General features: G+C 40.6%; 1 protein-coding gene across 1 annotated transcript; it reads right to left on the bottom strand.

Annotated features, from left to right (window-relative positions):
• Positions 1-4,850: 4,850 nt before the first annotated feature.
• Positions 4,851-6,139, bottom strand: LOC126783840 (mexicain-like). The gene is made up of 2 exons (XM_050509373.1): positions 5,677-6,139; positions 4,851-5,473 (listed from the first exon to the last, which is right to left on the bottom strand). The coding sequence occupies exons 1-2, from the start codon at positions 6,137-6,139 to the stop codon at positions 4,851-4,853; spliced, it is 1,086 nt and encodes a 361-aa protein (XP_050365330.1).
• Between the last annotated feature and the right edge of the window lie 6,176 nt (positions 6,140-12,315).

Genomic DNA, 12,315 nt, shown 5'->3' with positions numbered 1-12,315 from the left:
ATGACGACCTTCTCGCGCCCACCCATGAACTTGGCTAGTGCATGACTTGTCACAACCTTCTCGTGCCCACTCATGAACTTGGAAGCTGACACACCTTTGTCACAACCTTCTCGCGCCCATTCGTGAACTTGGCAAATGACAATGTCTTCATCGCCTACTTCCGCTCATCTGTGAACTTGGCCAAAGACAACCGTCAACATTCACTCTTGCATAAGCCATCTAGAATTTATCATTCCACCCTCGTCCGCCTTTCTATTGCTTAATCGATTATGCCGGCATTCTTGATAACATTCCGGCTTTGCTTCTTTAGCTCCTCACTTGTCCACACTTGGGACTTGCACCATCATCAAGGTAAGACATCCGGCACACTCGCAGTTGCCCTCTTGGAAGTCTTCCTACTATCATATAATTGCACACGCGCAACTATCTTGAGTCCCCTTTTCATTCTCAACTTGTCACACCTCAGGACTAACAACTCTGGTGTGGCATGACCACCCGACACTCTCGCGGTTGCCTTATGTGGGCTGGTCTGCCTTTCTTCATCTCTCTACCTTCTTGGCCTCTTGCCTGGTAGTGTTTGCTTCTCATTCGCTACTTCTCTAGTAGCCCTTGGGGTTCTCCACCACTTTTCCTCTTGCTTCACTCTCTCGAAGCTTGATACGGATTGTGCCAGCAACTTTATCTTTCCAGCCTTCATTCTTAAATGAGCACCCGATACTCCCACAACTTAGACAAAAGTGTGTCCCCCGTAAGACGTTGCATGAGCTCGTCCCCCATAAGACGTGTCCCCCATAAGACATAACGCTCGCCCTTTGACATTTAGTGTGTTTTTCTCAAGTGCACACCTAGGTAAGGCCACCCACTGCGATATTCATCCATCGCTCATTCAATTTGACAATCGGCACTGCCCACTTTTCATTAAATTCACCCTTGCCATCTTGGCTTTTCTCAAACTTGGCCACTGCGGCCTTTTGATATCTGCTAACTCGCACTCTTAAGTCCTTTAACTTTCCACATTCATGGACACCACGGCCTCTTGATCTTTCTTAGCCCCATTTGGCCCTTCATCTCACTCAATTGACCCAACCTGGTCACATAGGAGCCCGCTAGAACCCTCATTTACAATCTCTTGTTTGCCCACTCTTGGCTTTATCGCGGACAACTCGTGTTAACTCTCTGGCTTCATGAACTCGACCATTGAAGGAGCGATGCTAAAAGCTTCCTTGGAAATGCGCTCTCTCTTGGCGGCTCACGATCTCAAGGATCCTATGAGAAACGAGTCTACTCTCGTCTGCTTACAGTCTCGAGGATGTAACAACTCACGACTCCCCTTGAGAAGTAGGCCTACTCTTGGTTGCTTACGATCTCAAGGAGAAGGTCTGATGGATATGCTCCTTCGACTCTTCCTTGGACAATTCATCTAGTCCCCCACAAGTGTCAACTCATTCATACAAGGCACTTGCCTTTTCCTTCCTTGTTCTAGCTTGCCCATTTTTCAACTCAACTCTTGGCCTGCTCTCGGCCATTTCATATTTTCAAAGGCTTGCATGGACAATGCAACCGCACCCAGAATCGAGCATGTCACATCCGTCTTCATAGCTGTCCAATTGGTATCCCTTTCAATCAAGTAAATGTTCAGCCATGGAAGGTCATTCATCACGAATCGACCATCTAGGCTCTGATACCAACTGTCACGGGCTGACTTACTACGCAGCGGAATATGACCCGTGCGGTGCCAAGGTTACTCTTAACCAAGGCCAGCTTAACTCCTCATACATCCATGATGCCATCTTTCTTTTCTTACTTTCCTTGCTTGTGAGGTTCCACCAACGAAAGCTACACACACATGAGTCTCACAACTTGTGACTTACCGATCGCTTCCTCATGTCATGGTACTCCCATGTCACTCGCCTAACCAATAGGCTTCCATGCCATCCGCTTACCGATCACTTCCTCGTGTCATGGTACTCCCATGACATCGCCCAACCGATACGCTTCAAGGCCATCCCGGCTAATGTCAACCCCTTACTAACAAGCGTGCACCTTGCACCTCGTAGCAAGCGGCATGACAGTAGACCGAGACATTGATGATCCTCCCTTCCTTCCATCTGACCGTCCCTTGGAAGCATGCGCACGTTACTTGCCCCACAAGCATCTATCCTCATGCTCACTCGGCATATAGACATCCTTTGTCAACCCCTCACCCACGGGGTATTCATGTGGGCAACTCTGCCCTTGTGTGTTAACTTCTTGGGCGAGGCTCGCCTCCACGGCTTGCCTCCCACATCGCATCCAACTTGCCAGCATACTCTTTCATAGGCCACTTGCCCACGATAGGCTTCCTTCCTTCTAGCACGGTGTCGCCCTTCCGTGCTTGCTGGCAACTCTTTCCTTTGGGCAAGGTCGAACCCTTAACCTATGCCCGCGTCGCTTTACTCTGTGGCCATTGCGCACCACGGGGTTCCGACATGTATTCCTTCAGTCCACAAGTTCGCCCATGCCGGTTGCATAAGGATCGCCCACGTACGAACCTCACCACCTAGATGGACCCGTAATATCGGCCTGCCGGCCGATACTGTCCATGAGACATCCTGACTCATGGAAACGCATGCCGCCACTCTTTGGCTACATCCGCCCGGATCCTAGGTTCCCTAAGGTCCCCTAGGAGTGACTCGCTTAGTTCCTCATAAGGCCGGCACCGAAGGTGGTGGAGAGTCAGACACCATGTACCCCCTATAGAGCATATTGTAGAAAACTAGACTTGGTAGGAGGAAACATCAAATATCCGAGGAGGGAAAACTTACATAATTAATTCATACAAGATCATAAAAATATTCCTTAAGTGCATTGAACTCTTTTTGACTTCCCGGACATTTTCTGTGTTCAGAATTTTCCAAAATTCCGAGCTTAAGTGCCTCGAATCTGAAAGTTCGTCTTAATTTCGAAACTGCCACCTGGACATGCCACCGACAGCCAAACTGCCTGCAAACAGCCCGCATGCTTGTCGCTCGACACCCTCTCTTCGGCATAGCGCCTAGGAAGTGTCACGATGGCACAACCATTTGTGCAGCTCGTGACACTACGCATGGTGATCTGGTATGAAATCTTGTTTGATTTAATAAGGTTAGCAAAATTCTACAATGTGATGACATGCAAATAAGTGTTGCTATTGGTGAGGTAAAATGTCTAATTGCTTGGCTATATAGATTTAGAGAAAATGGCTTTAAGGAAGCAATCATTACCACTAAGGAAATTGCTGCTACCTTAAATGTTGCTCAAGTTTTTCCAGAAAAGCGTATAATTCATAGTAAGAAATTTTTTGATGAAAGAGCCGGTGAGCCATTACCATCATCTTTTGGTGAAGAATATTTTAGAGTGCATTATTTCTTATACCTTGTGGACCAAGCTAAGGGATCATTACAGAGAAGGTTTGAACAATATCAACAATATTACCTTTAAGAGCTTTGGATTTTTATTTACTTCATAAACTTTGAATTCCTTAGATAATATTGATTTAAGAGATGCTTGCATTCATTTTGAGGATGTTTTGAGAGAGTTCAGATATTGATGGGGAATACTTGTTTAGAGAGCTGAAACTTTTGAGCGAAATATTACCTAGAGTAAGGATGACATCTTGTGATATATTGAATTTCTTATAAGAGAGGAATACTTGCCCAGTGTTAGACTTGCATATCGAGTATTGTTAACTATTCATGTTACTGTTGCTTCAACTGAGAGAAGTTTTTCCAAGTTAAAGCTATTAAAGTCTTATTTGCGATCAACTATGTCACAACAAAGATTAAATTGTGATAAACTGATTGATGATTTTGCTGCTAAGAAGGCAAGGAGATAGATTTTCAAATGAACATAGGTGATGCTGAGTATGCGAAAGGTTTTCAATGAAGCATCTTTTTGTAACTATTTAGCATCTTTTGCAAAGATATCTAATGATATTTTGATGTTATGTAATTAATATTTAAGTTTATATTGTCCGTTTGTTAAAGCTTTTTTTTTTCATAAAATAAAACTTAGAGAGCCGCATTTTAATTTTCGCACAAGACCGCCGAAAAGTTTGAGACGACCCTGCCTACATACAATAGCCACCAAATGGTGGCCTCGTCCTCAACACCCCCATCCCCCTCCTAGTCTGGTACATCGAAGGTGCCATCGCGATTGCCCTCACACCTTCAATCAACGTCGACTATCGTCATCAAAGGCATTATCCTCAACACGCGCGTGAAGGGAAATGGCTTCATGATCTCTTCCCAAGTCCATAACTTCTACATGATAGGACTCTCCGCCGTATAATCCCCCCTTAATCGATGCCGGGTTGTAGTGTTTTTTTTCCCGATGGTATGGCAGATTGGCAGAGCTGCAATTGAGTTGGATTTTTAATTAGATTTGGAAATAAAAATTGGTGGTATAATATAAATGTAATTTTATTACTAATTAGTTGACTAGCGGTGTTATTTGTCTAATGGTGCACATCAGCACATGACTAGCACATGGGTGATACAAGCGCACTTTGGTTCTTGAAACCCAACATTCTGAGTTCCCCAACTTTTACAGTTTTACGAGAAGTGCATCCATACAACACATTACAATGATATTGCTCATGAATTATAGATTATAACACATGAAACTATAAGATACGCTTAAATGACAGCTGATAAAACATAAAACAAAAATAATAGCTTCATGAACATAAAAATATATGGATATTTGGGCATCCATCGAGCCCGTGATCTATTATCTAATTGATAGGTCTACATAATACTTTTGGAGTTGTAATTAGAACACTCAATATATGATTATTCAACACTATGTTAAGGTAATTTCTATCAGATTCATCAAAGATAGCCAAATACTGGTTTGTTTGCTAGGTTACAAACACCTCGCTTATTTCTAGTATTTCTTCTGATTCTCGCATAACCATGTTCACCCCAACTGGTGCCCCATGAACCCTTCATAATCCAATAGTCTTCACCGAGTGCATTTGTACCGAAGCCAACGAGTGTACTAGTGTGGCTGATCTTATTTTTCGCACACTCTCCATCTGCATCCATAAAAATACCGCCTCTGTGATTTATAAACCTGGAGCTCGTGGAGTGCATGACTGCAACTGGTTGATGGTAAACAGCCTTGGCCAGAGCAATTTCATCAAACTCGGGCACAACTTCATAACCAGAGATCTTTATATCAGGGGGAGGTAAATCTCTAGCAGGATCCTTGACACAAGACTGGTCGTCAGCAAACCGGTACGGATACTCTTCTTCACGGAGGAGCCCATAATCCGTTACATACCTCAGACCACGGATCGCGTTACCCCCACCATCGCAGCCTTTGTTGCCATATGGCTTAGAACATGTAATAAGTTCTTGCACAGACAAGTTCATAAGTTTCCCATAAGGTTTATTGTAGAAAGGGGTAAGTCCTTCCACTACTGCTGCTGTGGCAAAAGCCCAACAAGCACCTGCATATATTGAAAAAAAAATCACTTCAGAATTTTAAGTATAGTTAATATGATCTAAGAATATACAAGCAGCATGAGGTGCCATACCGTCTAAAAAGAAATAAGTTAGAAATTACTAGTAATTATAATTAATTTTGGAGCTAGGAAACGGTTAAATGTAGAAGTTAAGATCGAATTCCGATCCCTTCACTTTAATCACTTACCACATTTTCCTTGGATCTTGACATTGGTCACAGCTCCTTGTGACCTCCAGTCCCAACTTTCAGGAAGATCATCAATTTTAAAATCTTGATACCTAAAAGTTGAGAATGAGCTAGGGTTCGTGTTTGATATATCAAAAAAGGAGCAGCCATATATCTCATCGAACTCTTCATAAGTAATATCACTGAATGCATTGAGGCCTAATGTGAAACTATGATTCCCATGTCTGTTGAAGTTTTCTATGTCAAACCGCTTAGCCTTGAATATGGCAAAGCGCTTTGCCTTCTCCTCGCTGTTTGCATAAGTACGCCCATGCTCTTCCATCCAATTATCAAACACTAGGGAAACATTCGCAGAATCACCAGCTTCAAAAAGTCCTGATGATCGTGATGAGGCTCTGGATACTGTTAAATTACTCACCAGGACAACGCATAGTATAAGTTCAAGAGTTAACCGGAAAGCCATTGCTTTTTGCTTGAAAGACGTGAAGTGACAAGCTGAATCGATCTCTGAAACGGAACATGTGAGAAAAACAAAGCCATTACGTTTTGATAAGAAAATAACAAGTGATCATCAAAATGTATCTCTCAAGTCCATTTGCAGGCCCTTTGCGTTCCGCCAACCTAATTTAGATCAACCTCGTATCAAATAAGAAAACCTAATTTAAACAAACAAACTAAACACGAATATATATATATATATATAATTGTGTCAATAACCTAACCTAATTATACCGATCATCTTTCTGCTAGCTCATTAAAACCAACCTCGTATAAAAAATATATAAAACCTAATTGAAATAAACTTAAGGTATATCAACCACGTATTGTCAATAACCTAGCTAATTATTTAACTTCCTCCTAGTTAATTCAAATCAACCTCGTAGCAAAAAAGAAAAACCTACTCGATCGATCAAAGATAAAGTATATCAAGCACGTTTACTCTAGCTAAGTCAAATCAATTAATTAACCACGTCATTCCGATGAACGAGTACAAGTACAAGTGCAATAAGAAGCTATGCGATTAGCGTACCTATTGTTTGACTCCAAATCTACGTACTGGGTTTTGGCACCGTACCGTGGGGTGATCGATGACTCGATAGAAATATCTTCTCTTTAAGTGAATGTGGACAGAGTTGAGACTAAGAAGATTTGTAGAAGCTTTGTAAAATTATTTGATTATTATTCATACAAGGTGACGTATATATACGTACACACGTACCTAACCCTAAGTTGCATGAATGATGAACTAATCAACTAGGAAAGTAAGCCTACCATAAACCCATAATATACCGTTATGATTTTTTTTTTAATATCACATATATGATTACATACAGAGAATTGAGGGAAGTTTATATTCATCGATCTCATTGATATCAAACAGTATATACAAATTAAGAGTATCAGTTTAGATCCTAAATATTTAATTAGTTACTATTACAATGTTCTACTCTCTCTTTTTTTTTTTTTAAAGGAAATCGGGAAGCAACCTTGATGCGATATGCTACTGTTATAAGCTCCTAGTATTATGCTACTGCTATAAGTGTCTAGCATCATAGCATGCTGCAGCTATGATCTAGATACCAAATATAAATTAATTAGTAATAAATCAGTGGTATTCAAGAAGAGGAGCGAGGCATCAATGGCGTTGGTGAAAACATCAACTAGTTGATCTTCAACATGTATTTGTTGCAGCTTGCACACAATGTTTAGGATATTTTGAATCGACTAAGCCTTGAGGCTGCTGTGTATAAGCATCTTGGGACAAGTAAGCATGTTTAAATACATTTTGAACATCTAAGTGTACGTCATAGTGTACAACCACAAGAAACTGCAACTGCCAAAATCAATCGAAATGCTTTATTACCGTGTTGAACGTTTCACCGCACCATAATCTACTCCCTGTTGCTGTTGGAATCCTTTTGCAACAAGCCGCGCGTTTTATATATCTCTCTACGGAAACATCTAATTTCTTCTTGATTTTGTAAACCCATTTGTTCGGGAGAACTTTCATGGATGGACAAGAAGGTGCCAATTTCTCTGTATCAACCATACTGATTGAGAGCATCAAACTCATGTCTATAAACGTTAATTCCAAGGTCTACGTTCTCATTTATTTGAGTTGAAATCTATTACTTTGAAACAACACTATTTGCTGACAAAAGATCCCAACAATCACAAATTCTATGGGACACACTTAAAGTGATTTAATAAACGTCTATAACGTTGTATTACCATAGTTGACCTTGATGCATGCTCAACATCCAAGAAATACATGCCATTTTTGGCACATGTGTCTATTTATTGAGGGAACTTTAGAGATGGAAATGTAATATTCTTCCATTCTCAAGTAAGCAAATTTTAGAGCCTCAGGTTAAGGCTCTGCCCGATCCGATATGTAAGATTTTTGTTGCTACGGACTTTTTATTAGTCAATCTATTTTGACTATGTTTTCTGCTTACTATTTTGCAAGTATGATGTGGACAATGCCATGTTTCTTGCTCGACTTTAGCTTAAGTCGTCTATTGGAATTACAAGTTTGGTTGTGTTGTATTAAATATTAGCATATTCAATAAATTTTCTCGTATTCCTTGTTTACAAGATGATCTAGTGAACATTTTATTTTTCTTAAACCTAGCATGAATGGTAAACGTTTGCAACTCAGGTGGTTTTTAAATTGGCCGTTTTTGGGTTACATGGACCCAAATAGCATTACATTGTGAATTTGGATTTAAAATTTGGAAAACGGACCTCAAACCGTCAAAAATTGATGTTGTTTTAGCCTCGGCTGTACCCGGTTACTGTTCCGGCATTTCCATAACATTTTCTGGCGCAACCTTCTAGCCACTTTCCGGCATTTCCGGCGCCACCAGCCGGTTCCTACCGGCGTCCCCTGTCAGACATGCAGCTCCGGCCTCAATACCGTCCAGGTTCGCCCGTTGCCGGCCGGTTTTCTGGCAATCGGCATCGCCGTTTTCCAGCGATTTTTTCGTCGTTTCTCGTCATTTTTCTAACATAATTCCCGCAGTTTTTTGTTGCCACGTTTTCCCAGTCTCAATTTCACCTGGTTTTGCGTTGTTTTGACATGGTTTTTAGGTTAATTTTCCGGTTGTCTCCAAGTCATGTTTTTCTAACTTTTAATTTGAAGAATCTAGTTCTGTTGCCATGTGATACATTCGATAGGATTGGACTATTTGTTTTCAATCCTCTTTCTGACAATGTCCTACAAGTTATTGCTTGGAATTGTTTCCCGTGTCGTCGACTCTCTTAATTTATTTTGATGATGTCCCCCGGCGAAATTGAGTGTCTTGCTGATTTCATAACTACCCACACTGTTCTACGGGATATGTAGTTGTTTTACGGATCTCGTGCGGAGATTTTGTTTTATATCTTCGTGTCTTGCTAAGTTTTAAAAGGTCATACATGCCAATGATGAATTTTCATCTTGATATTTGTGTTGAGAATGCTGAGGAATAAATCTGTCAGATTTCATTGACAATAGCTTTTTCAAACTTAGACAGTAGCTTTGCTAGCCTGTAGACATAGCTTTGCTTGCCTGCAGAAGTAGCTTTATATAACTCAAGATTCTTTGAATCATGGGTTCGGTTTTGTTGTTTTCTCGATTTTGACACGATCATTTTTTATTATTTTGAATGAGATATGATGATTAGAGTTCTTTGAATTTCACATGATCATCTATTTTTCATGTTCACGAAGTGATTGGAGGACCACCTCACCCGTGCTCCACATGGTGAGGCCGTGCCTATCTGTGCGATGCACGGTGAGGCCGAGCCTGCCCCTCTCGGCAGCTCCACGACATTCATGTTGTCAGTGGCGGCATCTCCTCTTTCACAGGAACTTGTGATGCCTCCCGTGTTTTCCACTGCCTCCATGGCAATCTCTAATGCCCATCGCTTGTTTTGCAAAGCTTGTTCTCTTGCTAAATTTCAAGAAAGTCTTTCATTTTCTAAGACTCCAACCGAGAACATTTCATTCTTATAAAGTATTTAAGGTGACATTAGTGGACCCTATCCAACCAAATGCGGACATTTTTCGGTATTTTTATGGTATAGGTTAAGAGCATCGACGCTTTGGTCACACATCGCTTTGCTTTCCACAAGGGTCGGTGCATTTGCTAAGTTTTTAGCTATGATTATCATACTAAGGGCTCACCACCCTTCCCATCATCTCAAATCTATTTGATTGGATACCGTTAGAGAGGTCACCTCCAAGAATTTTGATTATTTGGTTTTGCATATCTACTGCGATCATCATTGAACATATTATTCCTCATATTCATTCACTACACGATCTAGCAGAGCTCGGACTTGGTTATGGGTACTAATATGCCGGTCTTTGCATGGAGATATATAATGTTGTATGTAACGATACTTATTCGTTTTAGATCCATAACTCACCAAGCGTTTAGTGCATACCAAATATTCACTGGATACGATCCCAACGTTTTTTTCACTAACGCATATTTGGTTAAGTTGTTTATATGCCTATCTTCTAGTAATCTCAATGGGTTTACATGAAACAATTAAGTATTTTGGTTGGTTATGATTTATGAATCACCAACACTTGTCCTCTATTTCCAATCTACATCCGTGGATCTCTATCCTGCGATATCAGCAGACAATCACTTTGATGAGACATACTTCCTGTCGTTAGGGGGAGATATGGAATGCTCCCATTCCGGTTTTAATGCTAGGAATTGAAGTGGTGTGGCACTATGTCTCATTAAGATCTCGCACTACTCAAAGTGAGTAAAAGTGCAATGCATTATCGACCTCCAGAAAGTCAGAGATTGAATGCTCAATGACTTTACCGATATTGCGAAAGTGACGCGATCGCACATAAATGCTGTGATGTACCGGTAAGGTTGGAACTCTTAGAATATGGGAGAATTTCATATGACCTGGTCCTAGCACCATTGGCACCATCCGTGATAGTGGGAAGGAAGCCGGCGATTCACCATTGTACGTTGTGGTGTTGTCAGCGCTCGTGCTATTGCACAACAAGACAAGGGTGGCAAACGCAAAGATGGACTAGTAAAGGTCATAGCTTCAGTCTTGGCTCCTGCCTAGATAAGGGGGGTGACCATTATTCTCTAGAACTGAAACCAAAAAGAAGCGAACTGCGTAAGCACAAGTATTTCGCTCATCATCAAATTTCGCTCATCATCAAGAGATATTCTCTGAACATGTCTATCAACTAAGTTTTTGTGGGATGCTACAGACTCCGTTTGTTGATGTTAGAGAACAAAAGAAATCTCTCAATTGATCTTATAAGCGTGCGCGCGCGTGTTTAATAGATTGAGCTCCCGTGAATGATGATGTATTCGCTTATGCTCTTATTCCATTGTAAAGTATCAACGATGAGCAACTTGACCAAAGTGGAAAGAAACAATACAGGCTGAACTAGACTTGTTATATTAGTATTGTTCGTAAGTGTAATGAGAATGATGAAGTCATGGGATAGTTGCAAGACTTATGGCGCAGAGATTGTCTCATTATCCTAGTATTGACTACGATGAATTATATTATATCGTTATAAACATAATTGCTTTATGCTATTTAATCAGTAATAGTGTCCATGAAAACTGATTTGCAGCATATGAACTAGGTCATAGAATATCTGTAAAGGGATCTTGACACAGATATGAAACTGCCTGAGGGACCTTAATTACTTGATTACATGACTCCAGACCACGGAAGGTTTATGTAATCAGATTGCGACTTTCGAGAGAACGTAGTACAATCGGTTGCAAGAACTTATACCCATATGTGTTCATATGAAAGCCAATTTTGGACTCTATATTCCATCTAAGTAAAGATGATGAAGAGATTCAATGAGCTATGAATTCATACATGTAAGTGTTTGTTGGGACACTATTGCTTTCATTATGATGTGATCAACTATGCGCTTATGCATCGTAATTGGACTTGAATTGTTCTATTGACATGGGTCTAGTTCTACATTTAGCGAATCAATACATTCCTCCCACACCAACGCCGCCAGCAGCTCATACACACTAGCGTACGCGTTAGTGTTGATGTTGACACTAGTAGCATAGAGGATACATATAATTCCATCTCAGACCAAAATTAGTCTTTCATTGGTTCATTCCCTCATTCCTTTGTGAAAGACACATTGAATGTGACAAATCAGAATCTGTCCAATTTCGTATGTCAACTTCAACGAGACCTACATGACATTCGCTCATTGAAATATGGTGAATATGGTATTTTGGAAAGGTCTATGTGTCTACTTTACAAGGACACCAATCATTTATTCATTGTTGTCGTATTGAGTGAGTTATGGTTATTTTAGCAAAATATGATAGTTATGTCCGGAAGTTTGCAAGTTAGTCAACTTCGACAGAGCACTGTGAACTGCTCTGGTCGAATTAGGTTGTGAACTTTATGTAACTGGAAAGCCACATGTGTCTACTTTCCAGAAAATTTTACGGTTCGCTGATACCTATTATGACAAATAAGTTATGACCGTTTATGTGAGTGAAGGTCATTCTACCCAAGAATTTGATTTTCATTGCAAACTCTTCTTTTGAGTTGTTATGCAATCTTGTTTCCTAATATCTAAGTTTGGCTAAGTATAACATATATGATCTAAAGATGT

Source organism: Argentina anserina, chromosome 2, assembly GCF_933775445.1.
Source record: "Argentina anserina chromosome 2, drPotAnse1.1, whole genome shotgun sequence".
Taxonomy (NCBI): Eukaryota; Viridiplantae; Streptophyta; class Magnoliopsida; order Rosales; family Rosaceae; genus Argentina; species Argentina anserina.
This window is presented reverse-complemented; position numbering and strand designations above follow the sequence as displayed.